The sequence below is a fragment of the Oncorhynchus clarkii genome, chromosome 13, assembly GCF_045791955.1.
Source record: "Oncorhynchus clarkii lewisi isolate Uvic-CL-2024 chromosome 13, UVic_Ocla_1.0, whole genome shotgun sequence".
In the NCBI taxonomy this organism is placed as follows: Eukaryota; Metazoa; Chordata; class Actinopteri; order Salmoniformes; family Salmonidae; genus Oncorhynchus; species Oncorhynchus clarkii.
The window spans coordinates 60,537,451-60,559,182 of NC_092159.1; the positions used below are offsets into that span (position 1 = coordinate 60,537,451).

General features: G+C 46.2%; 1 protein-coding gene across 1 annotated transcript in view; it reads left to right on the plus strand.

The window, feature by feature from the left end:
- The window catches only part of LOC139365189 (serine/threonine-protein kinase/endoribonuclease IRE1-like), a 31,349-nt gene that overhangs the window by 4,556 nt on the left and 5,061 nt on the right, over positions 1-21,732 (plus strand). Inside the window, exons 2-15 of the mRNA XM_071102645.1 lie at positions 3,453-3,573; positions 8,817-8,850; positions 9,194-9,266; positions 9,873-9,945; positions 11,464-11,586; positions 13,038-13,139; positions 15,359-15,620; positions 16,873-16,951; positions 18,345-18,504; positions 18,798-18,913; positions 19,011-19,214; positions 20,506-20,749; positions 20,953-21,043; positions 21,345-21,534. Of these exons, the coding sequence (XP_070958746.1) occupies positions 3,453-3,573; positions 8,817-8,850; positions 9,194-9,266; positions 9,873-9,945; positions 11,464-11,586; positions 13,038-13,139; positions 15,359-15,620; positions 16,873-16,951; positions 18,345-18,504; positions 18,798-18,913; positions 19,011-19,214; positions 20,506-20,749; positions 20,953-21,043; positions 21,345-21,534 (1,872 nt within the window). The remainder of the gene's footprint in view (positions 1-3,452; positions 3,574-8,816; positions 8,851-9,193; positions 9,267-9,872; positions 9,946-11,463; positions 11,587-13,037; positions 13,140-15,358; positions 15,621-16,872; positions 16,952-18,344; positions 18,505-18,797; positions 18,914-19,010; positions 19,215-20,505; positions 20,750-20,952; positions 21,044-21,344; positions 21,535-21,732) is intronic.

Sequence of the window (21,732 nt, forward strand, 5' to 3'; positions counted from 1 at the left end):
TGACTGCCTACCCTGGACGACACTGGGCAAATTGTGAGCCGCCCTATGGGACTCCCAATCACGGCCAGTTGTGATACAGCCTAGCATCGAACCAGGATCTGTAATGACACCTCTTGCACTGAGATGCAGTGCCTTAGACCGCTGTGCCACTCGGGAGCCAAAATGTTGATATTGGTGACTCTGCAGACAGCAGCATGTGGCTCTTTTGCAGAGGTTCTTAAATCTTGGCACACGTGTTCCTCCTCACACCCTTTGTGCACTAGCTGCACTCTTCAGTCTCCCAGTCCTGACCCTTACCTAGCCTTCCTCCCCACTCTTCAGTCTCCCAGTCCTGACCCTTACCTAGCCTTCCTCCCCACTCTTCAGTCTCCCAGTCCTGACCCTTACCTAGCCTTCCTCCCCACTCTTCGGTCTCCCAGTCCTGACCCTTACCTAGCCTTCCTCCCCACTCTTCAGTCTCCCAGTCCTGACCCTTACCTAGCCTTCCTCCCCACTCTTCAGTCTCCCAGTCCTGACCCTTACCTAGCCTTCCTCCCCACTCTTCAGTCTCCCAGTCCTGACCCTTACCTAGCCTTCCTCCCCACTCTTCAGTCTCACAGTCCTGACCCTTACCTAGCCTTCCCCCCCACTCTTCAGTCTCCCAGTCCTGACCCTTACCTAGCCTTCCTCCCCACTCTTCAGTCTCACAGTCCTGACCCTTACCTAGCCTTCCTCCCCACTCTTCAGTCTCCCAGTCCTGACCCTTACCTAGCCTTCCTCCCCACTCTTCAGTCTCACAGTCCTGCCCCTTACCTAGCCTTCCTCCCCACTCTTCAGTCTCACAGTCCTGACCCTTACCTAGCCTTCCTCCCCACTCTTCAGTCTCCCAGTCCTGACCCTTACCTAGCCTTCCTCCCCACTCTTCAGTCTCACAGTCCTGCCCCTTACCTAGCCTTCCTCCCCACTCTTCAGTCTCCCAGTCCTGACCCTTACCTAGCCTTCCTCCCCACTCTTCAGTCTCCCAGTCCTGACCCTTACCTAGCCTTCCTCCCCACTCTTCAGTCTCCCAGTCCTGACCCTTACCTAGCCTTCCTCCCCACTCTTCAGTCTCCCAGTCCTGACCCTTACCTAGCCTTCCTCCCCACTCTTCAGTCTCACAGTCCTGACCCTTACCTAGCCTTCCTCCCCACTCTTCAGTCTCCCAGTCCTGACCCTTACCTAGCCTTCCTCCCCACTCTTCAGTCTCCCAGTCCTGACCCTTACCTAGCCTTCCTCCCCACTCTTCAGTCTCCCAGTCCTGACCCTTACCTAGCCTTCCTCCCCACTCTTCAGTCTCCCGGTCCTGACCCTTACCTAGCCTTCCTCCCCACTCTTCAGTCTCACGGTCCTGACCCTTACCTAGCCTTCCTCCCCACTCTTCAGTCTCACAGTCCTGCCCCTTACCTAGCCTTCCTCCCCACTCTTCAGTCTCACAGTCCTGACCCTTACCTAGCCTTCCTCCCCACTCTTCAGTCTCCCAGTCCTGACCCTTACCTAGCCTTCCTCCCCACTCTTCAGTCTCCCAGTCCTGACCCTTACCTAGCCTTCCTCCCCACTCTTCAGTCTCCCAGTCCTGACCCTTACCTAGCCTTCCTCCCCACTCTTCAGTCTCACAGTCCTGACCCTTACCTAGCCTTCCTCCCCACTCTTCAGTCTCACAGTCCTGACCCTTACCTAGCCTTCCTCCCCACTCTTCAGTCTCACAGTCCTGACCCTTACCTAGCCTTCCTCCCCACTCTTCAGTCTCCCAGTCCTGCCCCTTACCTAGCCTTCCTCCCCACTCTTCAGTCTCCCAGTCCTGCCCCTTACCTAGCCTTCCTCCCCACTCTTCAGTCTCCCAGTCCTGCCCCTTACCTAGCCTTCCTCCCCACTCTTCAGTCTCCCAGTCCTGCCCCTTACCTAGCCTTCCTCCCCACTCTTCAGTCTCCCAGTCCTGACCCTTACCTAGCCTTCCTCCCCACTCTTCAGTCTCCCAGTCCTGACCCTTACCTAGCCTTCCTCCCCACTCTTCAGTCTCCCAGTCCTGACCCCCAGACCCTTACCTAGCCTTCCTCCCCACTCTTCAGTCTCCCAGTCCTGACCCCCAGACCCTTACCTAGCCTTCCTCCCCACTCTTCAGTCTCCCAGTCCTGACCCTTACCTAGCCTTCCTCCCCACTCTTCAGTCTCCCAGTCCTGACCCTTACCTAGCCTTCCTCCCCACTCTTCAGTCTCACAGTCCTGCCCCTTACCTAGCCTTCCTCCCCACTCTTCAGTCTCCCAGTCCTGACCCTTACCTAGCCTTCCCGCCCACTCTTCAGTCTCACAGTCCTGACCCTTACCTAGCCTTCCTCCCCACTCTTCAGTCTCCCAGTCCTGACCCCCAGACCCTTACCTAGCCTTCCTCCCCACTCTTCAGTCTCCCAGTCCTGACCCTTACCTAGCCTTCCCGCCCACTCTTATCACAGACTCCCTTTTGAAAACAACAAATAAAAGCTCTGCATGGTCAATCTGACGTCTGAAGTGGCCGTACAGCATTTACTGCAAAGCAGCCTCCAGTCTTCAGAGCTTTCATGCTTATTGTGCTTAGCGGAGCAGAGCTATTGTGAAGGAGGTTGTCAAAGGAGTGAGTTTGTTTTATACAGGACGTACTGCCCCAACCTACTGTCAACTAATTATGTAAAAAAAAAGAGGCACAGAGCTTGATTTGGCCTCTGCGTGCCTCCTTTTCTCATTTTTCAAGTGAAGTGAAGGTCTTGTTAGGGACTATGCGAGCACAGACGAACTGAAGCATGCAGAAGCCTTAACTCCCCCGCGGGCAGGTAGCGAGACCTAACCCCTCATCTGTTCCTAAGTGTTTTACACAGCCAGTTTGGGGAGAAGGTAATGTTTGGCGATATGGGGCAGCAGTTAATCCTTGCAACCTTTCGGTTACTAGTCCAACACTCTAACCACTAGGCTACCCTGCCGCCCCGGCAGTCCTTGAGGGAAACAGTCCTTCTCAGTATTGGCATTCCTCTGGGGCCTTATAAACTGCAGGAGGTTCTCTGTTATGGCAGCACATTGCCTGTATTCCTATGTAGTGTAGACTATTTTATAGTTGGGTATGATCAAACTGATTATGAATCAGTGTTCAAAAATACCACCATTTAATTAGTTGAAACCGTTCATTATTCATCACGTATACAATACAACGGCACACATGCGTCCTTGGCTCTATGGCTATATTTTCCATTATTATAGTGTCTAGCCATAGAGGCCATGGTCATATCAGGGCTGATATGGCCAGAGTTCTTTGGTCAACAGAAGGTACTTGCATTGGCTGTAGATTAAACTCTTTTTGAAAGAGGTGAATACTAAGATTAGGCCCTTGGCTTATGTTGAATACCACTAAGAAGACTATCTTCTGTTCCCCTATAGATGTGCTTTTACAGTATTTTGTGTTCTGTCTTGCAGAGTTTCTGCCGCGCCAGCACCGTCTCCCTCCCCGAAAGCCTGCTCTTTGTGTCCACCCTGGATGGAAACCTACACGCCGTCAGCAAGAAATCAGGCTCTATCAAATGGACGCTGAAAGAGGGTAAGGAAGAAGAGGAGAGTCCTGAGTAATTCACTAGCGCCTTTGTTTGTCTCTATCAATCTTTAGCTGCTGTTTGAGTTACACCTGTGAAACAAAGTGCCATTGTTGTTCCACAAGGATCACAATCGAGACCCCTTTAGTTTGTGAAAGTGAAGACGAGCTCTATTTCGTCTTTTGTTGAATGGTGGAAACCAGATTCAGAGCAGAAACATTATTTTCAGAACTAATCACACAGTGTACGAGGCAGTGGGAAGAATGCACGTGTCGGCCTACTTTTTTTTACCTCAGCTGCGTATCATTGCATGTACTAATACTGTAATTACAGCTATTGAGGTACTGAATGGTTAGAGAAATCAACACTGCTCTAGTGAGCGTGGGAGTAGGCTGTCGATCATAAACTATGGTAACTGTGTTATTCTCAGGCCTACCTCTCATAAAGGGATGTATTGACAGATTATTTTTCACTGTGTAAATGGCATTTTTGAGGCATTTCTGGGTTTAGATAATGGTGGGTGTTTTCACTGTATTTTCTGCTCTCCCGGCGCATGAGTAAATGCAGTGAACTCTTTGCTCACGCATGCTAACCTGGTAATCATTAACCTGGAGAGAGTGGGACAGATATAGCCTTTAATCGTGGTCAGCCATAATAGGCAGGGGTGAACTGCTCTGCTGTATTTATATTTATCTTGTTTTTGTTCTTTCTACTTTATTTTATAGTACTACTGATAATGATTACTGCGTTGTTGGAAGAGAGCTTGCAAGAAAGGCGTTTCACTGTACCTGCTTGTGCACATGACAATAAAAAAAAACCACATCTAAACACCCTGTCTGAGGTTACATGGTCAGAATGAGCATTGGTATGATTAGCATACTAATGCAGGGTCCATTTACTAGAAGTCATGTAGCTAGGCTAGTAACGTTACTGAAACTCCATGTTGGATTCAAGGTGAACAACACATGCAAACCGTATCAGATGGGCTGAATAACAGGGAAACGGTGGATCACAAATGGTTGACCTTTCATGTCAAACCAGCGAGTCACACCTGATACTGTATAACATCATTAATAAACATGAGAATATGGAATTGGTCCCATCTGAGCCCTGTGTTTCCTCAAAAGGCCCTTTTAATATGAACATTGACAGGGATAGCACCAGGTCGCCTTTCTCAAACATCTGCTGTCTTCCCTGAAGCCTAACTAACTAAAGCCCACATCCAGGAGATAGGCAGGTCTTCCCTGAGGCCTAACTGACTAATGCCCACAGAAGGAGCCTGGAGGGAGGTAGGAACCTGTCACTCAGGCCCAGCAGGTAGGATCCAACCCAGGGTTGGCATGGGTCCCATCCCTGGTGTGTACTTTTTATGGGGCCAAACCACGCCCACAAGCAACCTAGCAACATTCAAAGCCGTGCTGATTGGTCAGAGTTCAGAGATACTGATTAAGTAAATATGTGGAAGATAGCTGAAGAGGTATCCCGGCGAACTGGGAGTTCGTAGTTTGCTCGTGCGTGCCATGCCACGAACCCGCGGGAGTTCCGCGGCTTCGTTTTGAAATTATCCTAACTAAAGGCAAGCAACAAGTTACTGTAGATGGCTAACATTACATTATTGTCAGTAATGGTGAATGAATGGAGCTAGCATCTCGTTTAGTTGCGTACCAGCACAAATGTAATGTAGCTAAGTATCTCAATAGTCATTTTGTAAACACTTCGAACTCCTAGTGTGGTCAACGCACTACTAGACAGCTTCAACCCAATCGGCGATGTAAGCTAGCGATAACACTTGATACAGTGCCTTGCGAAAGTATTCGGCCCCCTTGAACTTTGCGAACTTTTGCCACATTTCAGGCTTCAAACATAAAGATATAAAACTGTATTTTTTTGTGAAGAATCAACAACAAGTGGGACACAATCATGAAGTGGAACGACATTTATTGGATATTTCACACTTTTTTAACAAATCAAAAACTGAAAAATTGGGCGTGCAAAATTATTCAGCCCCTTTACTTTCAGTGCAGCAAACTCTCTCCAGAAGTTCAGTGAGGATCTCTGAATGATCCAATGTTGACCTAAATGACTAATGATGATAAATACAATCCACCTGTGTGTAATCAAGTCTCCGTATAAATGCACCTGCACTGTGATAGTCTCAGAGGTCCGTTAAAAGCGCAGAGAGCATCATGAAGAACAAGGAACACACCAGGCAGGTCCGAGATACTGTTGTGAAGAAGTTTAAAGCCGAATTTGGATACAAAAAGATTTCCCAAGCTTTAAACATCCCAAGGAGCACTGTGCAAGCGATAATATTGAAATGGAAGGAGTATCAGACCACTGCAAATCTACCAAGACCTGGCCGTCCCTCTAAACTTTCAGCTCATACAAGGAGAAGACTGATCAGAGATGCAGCCAAGAGGCCCATGATCACTCTGGATGAACTGCAGAGATCTACAGCTGAGGTGGGAGACTCTGTCCATAGGACAACAATCAGTCGTATATTGCACAAATCTGGCCTTTATGGAAGAGTGGAAAGAAGAAAGACATTTCTTAAAGATATCCATAAAAAGTGTTGTTTAAAGTTTGCCACAAGCCACCTGGGAGACACACCAAACATGTGGAAGAAGGTGCTCTGGTCAGATGAAACCAAAATTGAACTTTTTGGCAACAATGCAAAACGTTATGTTTGGCAACACAGTAAAAGCAACACAGCTCATCACCCTGAACACACCATCCCCACTGTCAAACATGGTGGTGGCAGCATCATGGTTTGGGCCTGCTTTTCTTCAGCAGGGACAGGGAAGATGGTTAAAATTGATGGGAAGATGGATGGAGCCAAATACAGGACCATTCTGGAAGAAAACCTGATGGAGTCTGCAAAAGACCTGAGACTGGGACGGAGATTTGTCTTCCAACAAGACAATGATCCAAAACATAAAGCAAAATCTACAATGGAATGGTTCAAAAATAAACATATCCAGGTGTTAGAATGGCCAAGTCAAAGTCCAGACCTGAATTCAATCGAGAATCTGTGGAAAGAACTGAAAACTGCTGTTCACAAATGCTCTCCATCCAACCTCACTGAGCTCGAGCTGTTTTGCAAGGAGGAATGGGAAAACATTTCAGTCTCTCGATGTGCAAAACTGATAGAGACATACTCCAAGCGACTTACAGCTATAATCGCAGCAAAAGGTGGCGCTACAAAGTATTAACTTAAGGGGGCTGAATAATTTTGCACGCCCAATTTTTCAGTTTTTGTTTTGTTAAAAAAGTTTGAAATATCCAATAAATGCCGTTCCACTTCATGATTGTGTCCCACTTGTTGTTGATTCTTCACAAAAAAATACAGTTTTATATCTTTATGATGAAGCCTGAAATGTGGCAAAAGGTCGCAAAGTTCAAGGGGGCCGAATACTTTCGCAAGGCACTGTATAAGTCACATCTTACTTATCTCCAAAAACAATTAAACTATCCATGATGTCAATGCTATCCATCTGGTCAATCATGCTGGTTGCAGTCACTAACTAAAAAGCTACATAGTTAAATGCAACTTCATATCCAAATTCAGGGGAAATGCAAAGTATGGATGGCAATGTTTTGGAGGCGATTCTGTCTGTAGCGTTTGTTCTTTCAAAACGCAGGAACAACTTAACTCTGACCAATCAGCGCGGCTTTGAATGTTGCTAGGATAAATGGTAGGCGTGGATAAAACGATGCATCGCTGTCTTGACCCTGCTGCACTTACCAGTGACATTTGACACACCGGCCAAGTATACTCATTCATACAACAACACACACATTACTAGTCAGTGTGTCCTCCCAAACAGTTACGCTATCAGGTGAGGTGCATATTCAGTGAAGGGAAAGAACATTGAGGTCGGAACACAGCTCTCTTATCGTTACAAATGGAGAAAACACACAGATCCACAAAGAATTCGAAAACAAACTCAATTTTGATAAACTCTCATATCTACTGGGTGAAATAACAGTGTGCCATCACAGCAGCAAGATGTGTGACCTGTTGCCACAAGAAAAGGGCAACCAGTGAAAAACAAACACCATTGTAAATACAACCCATATTTATGCTTATTTATTTTCCCTTCTGTACTTTAACCATTTGTACATTGTTACAACACCGTATATATACGTAATATGACATTTGTAATGTCTTTATTCTTTTGAAACTTCTGTATGTGTAATGTTTACTGTTAATTTGTATTGTTTATTTCACTTTTGTATATTATCTACCTCACTTGCTTTGGCAATGTTAACACATGTTTCCCATGCCAATAAAGCCCCTTGAATTGAATTGAAAACGTTCTACTAAAATATATATACATCTCCTGCATGGTCGTCCGTAAAAGATGTCATCACACAATTGGGCTACCTGTGTAAACGCAGTTCCAGGTAAACCACCCAGCACAGACCTCTGCCAGTCAGAGCAGAGGTTCCATCTGGCTGACCTTGTGGACTCCACTGCCACTGTGTGTGTTTGTCTAGTAGTAATGTCATTACGCCCTGGTCCCTGTGTGTGCCAGTTTGGCAGGGTGGCCTGGGTGCTGTATCACATTCAGTGGGGTGCGACATTACAGGACATTCAGATAGTAATATATGACCTGCTTCTCTATCATGTAGAATAGGGAATCATGTCCGCTCTATACAATACATTTCTAGCTGCGAAGTTCAGAATACGACCTGGGCCTTTACAGTGAGTATTAATGTGTCCCCTGTGGGCTACTGGCCACTGTTTATTTAGGCTATACTGTTGTCATTAGCTAAATAAGGGGCGTTGGCCTCTTATCAGTTAGGACAAGTGTGGTTTAAGGAGCCGCTTAACCTGAGACCAACAATGCAGGGGTCTATGCTGACAATTTTTACAAGGAGCATGTGGCGTAAGTTGAAAAATATAGGCGCACACAAAGATTAATTTAGGAGCAAAATTTTAATTATTTGCGATATTAAAGCTGGATCCTTAATTCTTCCTTTCTCAAGATCAGAGAGTGAAAGGTCCCTGACCTTAAAGTTTTCAGTAAACCTTCTGAGTTAATTCTGTGTTTGGGAGTAATCGTTTATGAACTGAAGAACTGGGGTTTATATTCAAACAGGAAAGACAGCACTGTAGTGGTTCATATTGTGTACTGTATACATGCTGCTGATTCTTGATCAACCGGTACTGTCATCATTTGTAGTGTACTATTCATGGCACTGATGACTGAAAGGCACATTTTCTTCCGTTTTCTTCTGTGGACAGATCCTGTTCTGCAGGTTCCAACGCATGTGGCGGAGTAAGTATCCTGAAGACTGTGTGTTTGTCAGTTTTTGTGTGCGTGTGCGAGTCTGTCAGTTTAGGTGTCATAGTGTATTGAGTGCAACAGGAAATTAACACAATGTGCTGAGCATGCATAACTGTTTTTTGTCCTGTTCTGCTTGAGCAATAAGACTACTCTATTCAAAATACAACCGGGTTCATTGATGACTGATCTGACAATGTGTAAGCCCTATCCAACAATCAAATCCAACTTTATTTAGGCCTATAGTGCACAGGTGTCACAGCACACTTCACCTTGAATTATGTATGATCTGTCGGAGTGTTAACATTCTCTACCCCATCTCTCTCTCTCGCCGTAGGCCAGCTTTTCTGCCTGACCCTAACGATGGCAGCCTGTACTCTCTAGGAGGGAAGAACAACGAGGGACTGACTGTAAGAGGAACCACTGAACCCCCTTATTAGACTAACAGGGTCACCCCTCACTAGAGAGGAACCACTGAACCCCTTTATTAGACTAACAGGGTCATCCCTCACTAGCGAGGAACCACTGAACCCCCTTATTAGACTAACAGGGTCACCCCTCACTTGAGAGGAACCACTGAACCCCCTTATTAGACTAACAGGGTCACCCCTCACTAGAGAGGAACCACTGAACCCCCTTATTAGACTAACAGGGTCACCCCTCACTAGAGAGGAACCACTGAACCCCCTTATTAGACTAACAGGGTCACCCCTCACTAGAGAGGAACTGACAGTTTCCTCTTTCTCTAGAAGGCCTCTGCATATCTGCCAACCACAGGTGATAAGCAAGTCACGCAAAACATGTAGTGCACATAGGTGTGTGTGTGTGCGCGCACATCATATATTTCTGTTTGGCGAGGTTGTAGTAGCAGAGTCTGTGTGAGATTGTGTGAGATTGTGAGTGAGTATGTGGTTTGTGATGAAATGGCATTGCTCAACATTGACCCCTTGATATTGATACACTCACAGTAAACATGCTTATGAGTGGGCCAATGGACATTTCCCTGTTTTCCACAGAAACTGCCTTTCACCATACCTGAGCTGGTCCAGGCGTCGCCCTGCCGCAGCTCTGACGGGATCATCTACATGGGTAACTCTTCCAGCTCTCAGACCTGGAGTATATGACGACACACACACACTGACATGACATGTAGACATTTAGAACAGACCAGGAACCGTTTGGACTACGTTGTCATGGTTATCTACTCTACCAAGCGAGACTACCGTTCAATTTCCCGATCAGGCTGACCTCTAATGAATGAATAGAATCTTGTTAGAACTAAAAGACGTTATACTACATTTCCATTCCTTTCACCTCACGGTCATCATAACTCCTGCTCCTTTGAATATACTGCGGCACGAAGGCGTGACCGTAATCTAACCTATCTACCGTGCCATTGTTCAGCGGAGAAAATGGATGTCATGTTTCTTAGTCCTGTAGAAGTTTTCACACCCATTCACTGAAGCCACTGCGAGCACAAAGGGAGAATTTTCTGTGTTAATTGTCAAACCTGTTGGCCAATGGCAATTTTCACCTTACATTGTGCTAGACAGACAACCGTAATCTTCAGTCTAAAGCCGTCCTGCAAAGTCAGTTTGAGGAGCAGCTCAGCCAACAACATCTTACTCACGGGTGGGGCCACCAGCACTGCAGATGGGACACTGTTTCGTAATCCATCAGGCGTTGTTATTACAGTCCAGCCAGAATAACGATTAATGTCACTCCCTTCACCAACACAATAGGGAGACAGTGCACTACCAGGGCATGGGGTGTTTTTAATAAGACTATAGGTAGGTTAACACCCATTACCCCCTGGGAGAATGCTGGGTGCTTGTCTAGCCCACCTTTACTTAACTGAGGTTGCCCGCCCTCTGTCCCTCCCATTCACTCAAAGTATAATGAGCATAATAAACAACTCAGATTGAATGTGGTTCAACTGCATGTATGGCTCTGCTTTCAGACCAGAGACAAGTAGGTTTTTACAATGTTATTAGGCTGACTGCTCTGTGTTTCCTAGGGCTGGGCGATGTGGCCTAAAAAGGACCATGCATAATAAGGATTCACTTCTTGTAGCAGGCATTATAGAGCATTAACACGGGTCTCATACACATTATCTCAATTACAAGCCCACGTGTTAGTGAGTATCCAGTTAATATTTATATTTCAAGTTTAGCTAACTTGGATCTATTTGGTAGTTGACTAGATAGAACAGTTGAATTGTTATGAACACACCCTTCTGTCCGTCTCCAACTGTTTGAACAGCATGCTAGCCAGATGTTGAAATCAAGTGGCCTACCGAGAATGAGAATGAGTTGCCAATTCCTTATATATTTGTGTTTTTATACTTATTGCATATTTATTAAAACACAGACTAGACAGCTTGAATAATAGGCTTTGGCTAAAATGCTCCTAGTGGTACGCAATGCCACGTGCGACTGAAACTGAGCATGAAAAGGAGACGAGACCAAAAAGACACGAGAAGTGGACATAAACTCCCATACAAACAAATGAATTCAATATATATCACCCAGCCCTATTGTGTCCATGTGTTTGTGTCCTCATGATGTCCTTATGTCTGTTTTTGTATCACTTTGTGTGTATGCGCAGGTAAGAAGCAGGACCTGTGGTACGTGGTGGACCTGTTGACAGGGGAGAAGCAGCAGACCCTCACTTCCTCCTTTGCTGAGATGCTGTGTCCCTCCTCCTCCCTGCTCTACCTGGGACGCACCGGTAGGCACCTGTAGCCCAGCCTACACCTGGCTGGCTTGGGGTCTAAACATCTCTATGGGATATTCATTATTCACTTCTCCCCCTTAAGCCACTGGGCCTCCCGGGTGGCGCAGTAGTTAAGGGCGCTGTACTGCAGCGCCAGCTGTGCCAGGCTCTGGAGGTCTGTGGGGCGATGCACAATAGGCCTAGCGTCGTTCGGGTTAGGGAGGGCTTGGACGGTAGGGATATCCTTGTCTCATCGCGCACCAGCGACTCCTGTGGCGGGCCCGGCGCAGTGCACGCTAACCAAGGTTGCCAGGTGCACGGTGTTTCCTCCGACACATTGGTGCGGCTGGCTTTCAGGTTGGATGTGCACTGTGTTAAGAAGCAGTGCGGCTTTGTTGGGTTGTGTATCGGAGGACGCATGACTTTCAACCTTAGTCTCTCCCGAGCCTGTACGGAAGTTGTAGCGATGAGACAAGATAGTAGCTACTAAAACAATTGGGTACCACGAAATTGGGGAGAAAAGGGGGTAAAATAAAAAAAGCCACTGGGCAATCCCTATGAGGTTCAGTTAGGCCCAGGCCTAGACGGTACAAACAAATTAGCTGGGATAGGCTGGAGATAAGGTACCTATGGAGATTAAGTAAGTAGATTTGGGACTGTGGGGAAAGGATAGTTAGGGCTGAACAGGTGAAGCCAGGAAGAGGCAGGGATGTAGAGGGGACAGGGGTTGGGGACAAACGGGTCTATCCATAGAAACGAATAGACAGAACACATCTCTATGAGCCTGGGCCTAACTGAACCTCATAGGGATTGCCCAGTGGCTTTTTTATTTTACCCCCTTTTCTCCCCAATTTCATGGTATCCAATTGTTTTAGTAGCTACTATCTTGTCTCATCGCTACAACTTCTGTACAGGCTCGGGAAAGACTAAGGTTGACATTTTCCACATCCTCATTCACATCCCCTTTACAGACCTGGGATCAGCTCCCCTCCCCCAATCCTAACCTTAACCATTAGAGGGGAAAATGTGAATCTGACCCAAGGTCAGCGATTAGGGGCAACTTTACTGCCTTGGAAAGGCTACTCTACTTCCATGTCCATTTGTACTCCCAGTTATTACTGCGGTGATCTGTCATACCCTGTGTCCTATGGCATCCGCTTAATTTTGATGTCACTTTAGATGACTTGTGTGTGGCTTGTTGTAGATATTTATGGCGGTTGTAAAGGTCAGGCTGCCAGGGCAGCAGTCCAAGAAGTATAAATGCTTTGAGACATGGAGACCTCTGTCAGGGGAACATGAATTTGGCCAGTGTTGTCACCATAGCTGTATAGTTGTAATGAGCGCTCTCACCATTTCTTCCCAAAGCACAAAATCACCATGGGTTGAGTCCTGCTGAGTTTAGTTTCACTACTCTGGCATATCCTACATGTTCTAGGCTACAGTATATGATGTTGTCCCTTCCCCAGAGTACACTATCACCATGTACGACACCAAGAGTAGAGAGCTCCGCTGGAATGCCACCTACTTCGACTACGCCTCCACGCTGCCTGACGACGACACCAGATACAGTAAGACATGCGTTTATATCTCTCGATAGCGACAGTGAATGTAGGCTATGTATGTGAGAGACTGAGTTGTTTGAGACCTGCTGTCTGTTAGGGCTGTGATGATGCCAGTATCACAATATATTTTCCATGGCAAAAATGAAAACAGGAAGCAGATGTAACTCTTTGGTCCTGTAAAAACCTGCTGGATGTAACATATTGTGTGCTATAGCTTGGAAAATAAATACGTGTGAATCTGGATGACAACAATGATGTTTGTTTCCAACATCAGGGCTGTTTTCCTAAAGAAGTTAAATCCGCTTCGTGTTTTTGTTTCCTTGCCATGATACTAACGAGTATTGTGTTACTGATATCGTCCTGCTCTCTGGTTGAAAGCATATCTCATAGAACATAGATCCAGGGAGATGATTTTCTACTGTCATTATCCTCACAACATATTACTATTGAACATCATCCAATATCAAAGGAAACTAATATTAAATACACTGCTCAAAAAAATGGGGAACACTAAAATAACACATCCTAGATCTGAATGAATGAAATATTCTTATTAAATACTTTTTTCTTTACATAGTTGAAACTGCTGACAACAAAATCACACAAAAATTATCAATGGAAATGAAATTTATCAACCCATGGAGGTCTGGATTTGGAGTCACACTCCAAATTAAAGTGGAAAACCACACTACAGGCTGATCCAACTTTGATGTAATGTCCTTAAAACAAGTCAAAATGAGACTCAGTAGTGTGTGTGGCCTCCACGTGCCTGTATGACCTCCCTACAACGCCTGGGCATGCTCCTGATGAGGTGGCGGATGGTCTCCTGAGGGATCTCCTCCCAGACCTGGACTAAAGCATCCGCCAACTCCTGGACAGTCTGTGGTGCAGTCTGTGGCGTTGGTGGATGGAGCGAGACATGATGTCCCAGATGTGCTCAATTGGATTCAGGTCTGGGGAACGGACGGGCCAGTCCATAGCATCAATGCCTTCCTCTTGCAGGAACTGCTGACACACTCCAGCCACATGAGGTCTAGCATTGTCTTGCATTATGAGGAACCCAGGGCCAACCGCACCAGCATATGGCCTCACAAGGGGTCTGAGGATCTCATCTCGGTACCTAATGGCAGTCAGGCTACCTCTGGCGAGCACATGGAGGGCTGTGCGGCCCCCCCAAAGAAATGCCACCCCACATCATGACTGACCCACCGCCAAACCGGTCATGCTGGAGGATGTTGCAGGCAGCAGAATGTTCTCCACGGCGTCTCCAGACTCTGTCATGTCTGTCACATGCTCAGTGTGAACCTGCTTTCATCTGTGAAGAGCACAGGGCGCCAGTGGCGAATTTGCCAATCTTGGTGTTCTCTGGCAAATGCCAAACGTCCTGCACGGTGTTGGGCTGTAAGCACAACCCCCACCTGTGGACGTCGGGCCCTCATACCACCCTCATGGAGTCTGTTTCTGACCGTTTGAGCAGACACATGCACATTTGTGGCCTGCTGGAGGTCATTTTGCAGGGCTCTGGCAGTGCTCCTCCTTGCACAAAGGCGGAGGTAGCGGTCCTGCTGCTGGGTTGTTGCCCTCCACGTCTCCTGATGTACTAGCCTGTCTCCTGGTAGTGCCTCCATGCTCTGGACACTACGCTGACAGACACAGCAAACCTTCTTGCCACAGCTCGCATTGATGTGTCATCCTGGATGAGCTGCACTACCTGAGCCACTTGTGTGGGTTGTAGACTCCATCTCATGCTACCACTAGAGTGGAAGCACCGCCAGCATTCAAAAGTGACCAAAACATCAGCCAAGAAGTATAGGAACTGAGAAGTGGTCTGTGGTCACCACCTGCAGAACCACTCCTTTATTGGGGGTGTCTTGCTAATTGCCTATAATTTCCACCTGTTGTCTATTCCATTTGCACAACAGCATGTGAAATGTATTGTCAATCAGTGTTGCTTCCTAAGTGGACAGTTTGATTTCACAGAAGTGTGATTGACTTGGAGTTACATTGTGTTGTTTAAGTGTTCCCTTTATTTTTTTGAGCAGTATATGATTCTCCTCTCTCTCCTCACGTTTCTCTCCCTCTCCTCACATCTCCATCTCTTTCCCTCTCTACCTCTTTCTATATATGTGTATTGTCCACCTCACGTCATCTTTCACATAGTTGCAATGATGCAATACGTACACACAGTTTACGTAACCCCCCCTCCTATCCCCCTCCCCTTATAGAAATGGCCCACTTTGTCTCCAATGGTGACGGGCTGGTGGTGACAGTGGACAGTGAGTCGGGTGACGTCCAGTGGATCCAGAATTACAACTCCCCCGTGGTGGCCATGTACATATGGCAGCGCGAGGGCCTGCGCAAGGTGCCGCTCACCAACGTCGCTGTGGAAACGCTGCGCTACCTCACCTTCATGTCAGGCGAGGTGGGCCGCATCACACAGTGGAAGTATCCCTTCCCCAAGGAGAAGAAGCCCAAGAACAAGCTCATGTAAGTAGACTGTGTGATCGTGGCTTCCCTTTAGTTACTCAGCTATGGAGGCACAACCCTGACTTAAGAAATGACTTTGTAGGTGTCTTATGCTTTCATAGAAAAACACAGACAATTGGATGAAACTTTTTCATTGTCACTTGTGTCCATTTTACCCTCATGTCATTGTTTGTCTATAGTAAATACCCCCAGGGGTGGGTATTTTAAAGTGTAGAGCTGACTACTGTTTTAGCTTGAACTTTCATGCAAATCTTCCCATAGCCATGGGCATTGAATGTGCATACACATATATTCTGCAATGTAGAAAATAGCAACAAATAAAGAACCCCTTGAATGAGCAGGTGTTTCCAAACTTTTGACTGGTACTGTATATATTTGCATATCTGGGTTGAGGATTCTGTCCTGATGGGTTAGGAATAGAAGCCCCACCCTTTTCTATAAACAATGTTGATTGGTTTCTACCAGCTCCAGTCTATGCTCAGCAAGACTCCAAGCAGAGCCTCTCCCCTTTAGCATTTGCCACAGCATTTCTGCCAAGACCATTCTCCTTTGACTTCTGTTGAATTAGTTTCACGCTTATTTAGCCACTTCCTTCTCTCTTATGATTAATTAAATAATTTACTCCGGATCTCTGTTTTCCTTCAAGGCATTTATTTTGTTAACAGGGGCCCCTTTGAAAATGCTTTAACTGAACTCTTGAAGTCTCACAAGTAATTTCTGATGGGTTGAGTAAGTTGATTTTGCAAGCAGCACGTGTTACGATTGATCTCCCCATCCTGAGAACAGGGGTTGGCCCCATCTCGTGTTAGAGCTTTGATATGCATTCCAGGGCTCTGAATCATTGATGGGGTGTATTGAAGATCTCTTTATTTCTATGTTTGATGATTGCATGAGCCAGTGGTGGTGTAGTCAGGACTTGTAGAGGTGTTTCATTTGTTCATAAAGTGATACATATCTAACCAACACAGATGGACTCTTTCAGTCATGGTTTCACAATACAGTTCTGTACTTCTATTTACATCAGATTTCAGAAGAAAGGAGAAATAAGAGTTTCAGTGGGTGATCTTGTAGTGTGTGTGTGTGAAATTGTCTGTTTGTAACAAATAGTGCAGTTTTCTGACTCAAGTCAAAGCGGTCTACAGTATAATAGAGAATCTCCCTATTCTAAATGTCCTGGTTGAGGTAGACTATTAGGCTTCTCTTCCTTGTTTAAAGCTAACATTAAGACTATCCTGTTCTGTTGTCTTCACAGGGCCACACTCTACGTAGGCAAGTACTCCACCAGCCTGTACGCATCGCCCTCCCTGGTGCATGATGGGGTCACGGTCGTGGTGAGTGGCACTAGGCTCTTCTGTGTTAGAACAAAATGTGACATTCCGTCTAGAATCTAGAACATCATCAAACAACTGGAAGCTTCTGGGAGCTGATCTCTTAGCCCAAGATCAAAGATGTGAGTTAAAAGTCACAGGGACCTGCACTAGTGTTGGTTTGATTGTTTACCTGACCACAACCCAGGTCACAATCCCCTCAGGCCTGGGTCCCTGCAGCACAGAGGAACATGAGATAGAAATAAGAGGTCTTGCTGATACTATCTATTTACAATAAGATGTTGAGATTAATTTGACGTAATCCGTTTGATATTGACATCCCACTTATTTCAGTTTCCTTCTAAGTAGTAAAGGATGTATTAGTTTCTGTCAACATTTAACAACATTAAACTACATGTGGACACACCTTCAAATGAGTGGATTCAGCTTTTTGAGTGGTGAAGCGTGTAGCGCATAAAAATCACTTGCCCTCGGTTGCAACACTCTACCGAGTTCCACACTGCCTCTGGAAACAACATCAGCACAAGAGCTGTTCATCAGGAGCTCCATGAAATAGGCACACAAGCCTAAGGTCACCATGTGCAATGCCAAGCGTCGCTGAAGTGGTGTAAATCTCGCCACCGTTGGACTCTGGAGCAGTGGAAACCCGTTCTCTGGAGAGATGAATCACGCTTCACCATCAGGCAGTACAACAGATGAATCTGGATTTGGTGGATGCCAGGAGAACACTACCTGCCCGACTGCATAGTGCCAACTGTAAAATTTGGTGAAGGAGGAATAATGGTCTAGGGCTGTTTTTCAAGGTTTGAGCTAGGCCCCTTAGTTCCAGTGAAGGGAAATCTTAACGCTACAGCATACAATGACATTGTAGACGATTCTGTGCTTCAAACTTTGTGGCAACAGTTTGGGGGAAGGTCCTTTCTTGTTTCAGCATGACAATGCCCCTGTGCACAAAGAGAGGTCCATACAGAAATGATTTGAGATCAGTGTGGAAGAATTTAACTGGGCTGCACAAAGCCCTGACCTCAAACCCATCGAACACCTTTAGGATGAATTGGAACGCAGACTGCGAGCATCAGTGCCTAATCGTCCAGCATCAGTGCATAATGCTCTTTTGGCCTAATGGAAACAAGTCCCTGCAGCAATGTTCCGACACCTAGTGGAAAGCCTTCCTAGAAGAGTGGAGGCCGTTATAGCAGCAAAAAGGGGACCAACTCCATATTAACGCCCATGATTTTGGAATGAGATGTTCGATGAGCAGGTGGCCACATATTTTGGGCCAGTTAGTGTATATTAGCATTGAACTACTTAGTACTTGAAAAGGATGTCAATCACTAGGTGACTTCCCTAGTTTTAAAAAAGTTCCATAATCTAGTGGTTTGTGTGTCTCCTGTAGCCCCGCGGCAGCACCTTCCCCATGCTGGAGGGTCCTAACAGCCAGGAGGTAACAATGGAGGAGGAGTGTGTGATCACCCCCAGGACCAGCGTCAAATTCAACTCTGCCCTGAGGGAACGCAACCGCATCAACTTCATGAGGAACCACCTGCTCCTCATAGGTAGAGAACACTCCTCTTGTGCATTTTCCCCCCTCCCCAGTGTCTACCTTGTGTTATTATAGTGCCCTCTGCTGGATGCTCAGTTAGTTCTCAAATGTGGAACACAAGCATTGTCCAAGTCCATACACTTCAATGCAGTTGTGGCTGTAGAATAAGGATGGAAGTTGGTTTTCAGTGATGTCAGCATGATAATGATTTAAGAATATGTTATTGATGTTATAGATGTTATTACACACACTGTAATATCATCACAGTGATGATGCTGATGCTGGTTGGATGCGTTTCTCTCCCAGGTCATCATGAGACGCCTCCTGATGCCCATAACAAGATCCTGGAGAAGTTCCCTGACAGTATCCCACGCCAGCAGGGCAATGTCATCCCCCCCACCACAGAGAAGACCCTAGAGGAGGTGTGTGTTTCAGTCCTTCAGCATGCCAACTAACCTCTCCTCTTTGATTTGATTTTGTTGGGGTATAAAAAATATCTTCTCCCTCGTCCTCCCCTAGAAGGTGAATGAGAGTGACATGGGAGAAGGCCCCACTGTGGGCCCCAGCCCCCCGGCGGTCACCTCCATCCAGGAGCAGCCGGGGCGAACCTCACAGGTGAGGGTGGAGGCCCCTGTGGACTCTATGCTTAAAGACATGGCCACCATCATTTTCAGCACCTTCCTCCTGGCTGGCTGGGTAGCCTTCATCATCATCTACCCCAAGGTGAGGGAGCACTGACACCTAGTGGTGATCTGGTGTATGGCTGTTACTACCTGGCTGTACAAATTGTCAGTCAACAAGCTGAACATGAGTGACATACATGTATGAAGTAAAGCCACAGTTTAGTTCCAATATGATGGTAGCCTCTGTGTTAAATGTAGGAAGCCACAGTTTAGTTCCAGTATGATGGTAGGCTCTGTGTTAAATGTAGGAAGCCACAGTTTAGTTCCAGTATGATGGTAGGCTCTGTGTTAAATGTATGAAGTAAGGCCACAGTTTAGTTCCAGTATGATGGTTGGCTCTGTGTTAAATGTAGGAAGTAAGGCCACAGTTTAGTTCCAGTATGGTGGTAGGCTCTGTGTTAAATGTATGAAGTAAAGCCACAGTTTAGTTCCAGTATGATGGTAGGCTCTGTGTTAAATGTAGGAATCCACAGTTTAGTTCCAGTATGATGGTAGGCTCTGTGTTAAATGTATGAAGTAAAGCCACAGTTTAGTTCCAGTATGATGGTAGGCTCTGTGTTAAATGTATGAAGTAAGGCCACAGTTTAGTTCCAGTATGATGGTAGGCTCTGTGTTAAATGTAGGAAGCCACAGTTTAGTTCCAGTATGATGGTAGGCTCTGTGTTAAATGTATGAAGTAAGGCCACAGTTTAGTTCCAGTATGATGGTAGGCTCTGTGTTAAATGTAGGAAGCCACAGTTTAGTTCCAGTATGATGGTAGGCTCTGTGTTAAATGTAGGAAGCCACAGTTTAGTTCCAGTATGATGGTTGGCTCTGTGTTAAATGTAGGAAGTAAGGCCACAGTTTAGTTCCAGTATGATGGTAGGCTCTGTATTAAATGTAGGAAGCCACAGTTTAGTTCCAGTATGATGGTAGGCTCTGTGTTAAATGTATGAAGTAAGGCCACAGTTTAGTTCCAGTATGATGGTAGGCTCTGTGTTAAATGTAGGAAGCCACAGTTTAGTTCCAGTATGATGGTAGGCTCTGTGTTAAATGTATGAAGTAAGGCCACAGTTTAGTTCCAGTATGATGGTAGGCTCTGTGTTAAATGTATGAAGTAAGGCCACAGTTTAGTTCCAGTATGATGGTAGGCTCTGTTAAATGTAGGAAGTAAGGCCACAGTTTAGTTCCAGTATGGTGGTAGGCTCTGTGTTAAATGTATGAAGTAAAGCCACAGTTTAGTTGAAATGCTGAGTTATGGATATAACACAAACCTGACTTGAACACTATAGCTCACTTATACATGTACTTCTGGTTTACACACACCCTCTTCTCCATCTCTCCTCTCCCAGAGTGTTCACAAACAGCAGCAGCTACAGCATGAACAGTTCCAGAGGCAGTTGGATGAGCGGCTGGATCTCCTGAGGAGACAGCCGTTCTCTCCCCCAGGGACCGACCTGCCCCTGCTGACCCCGGACGCTGACTCAGACCACAGCAGTCCCAACGGCACCCCCAACATCACCCCCCGTGCATCCAACCACTCCAACCTGTCTGTGCCCGAGCTGGGCAGCTCCGCCAACGAGCACGAGGACGGAGGTATGGAGGACACAAGTGGATACACACATTGATAAAGACAACACACATTGATGCGCACACAATTACTCACACATACTCACTCACACACTTACAGTAGGTCTAGCACTGCTCTGTTCATCTTGATGCCTGGCAATTGTTTTGAAAAGGAGAGAAGATACTCTTCTGATTCCAATATCTGATGTGCTTTTTTTATGGTTCATCAGATGAGGACTCCAACATAGTCAGAGTTGGAAAGATAATGTTCCGTCCCAAAAATGTTTTGGGACACGGTGCAGAGGGAACCATCGTGTATAAGTAAGTCTCACCCCAGGCTAATGTATCTACATTTTGTAACAAAGTGAAATGAAAGTCAAGTGCCTTTTTGAGACTGCTCAGTTGTTCAATCATCTCTACTCGTCATATAGACTCTCCAGAGTCTTTGGCCGCATCCCCATTATTTCTGTGCAAGTGGGAAGAGAATTGGGACACAACGTTCGTTTTTCATTTACTTTGATGAATGTTCAGTTTTACAAACATACAGACAAGAACTCAACCTTTCTTTGTAAAGTGTCTGTTTAGGAATGTTCTACTAACCTTCCCTTGCTCTGTCCACCAGGGGTCAGTTTGACAACCGTGCCGTGGCAGTCAAGAGGATCCTCCCAGAATGCTTCAGCTTTGCTGACCGTGAGGTGGACCTGCTGCGCGAGTCGGACGAGCACCCCAACGTCATCCGTTACTTCTGCACAGAGAGGGACCGCCAGTTCCAGTACATCGCCATAGAGCTGTGTGCCGCCTCACTGCAAGAGGTACTGCAGCCTCACTGACCACCAAACCAATGGGTCTGCAACACCCGGCCCACGAGCCAAATGTATCTGGCCCTCCAAAGTTGTCTTAAGCCCTACAACACCCTCTCTCTTCCTGACCTTTCAGCTTACGCTCTCATTCATGTATTAATTAATTCATCCTCTTAAACTTGCTTCTTGTTACTTTTACTCACTCACTGG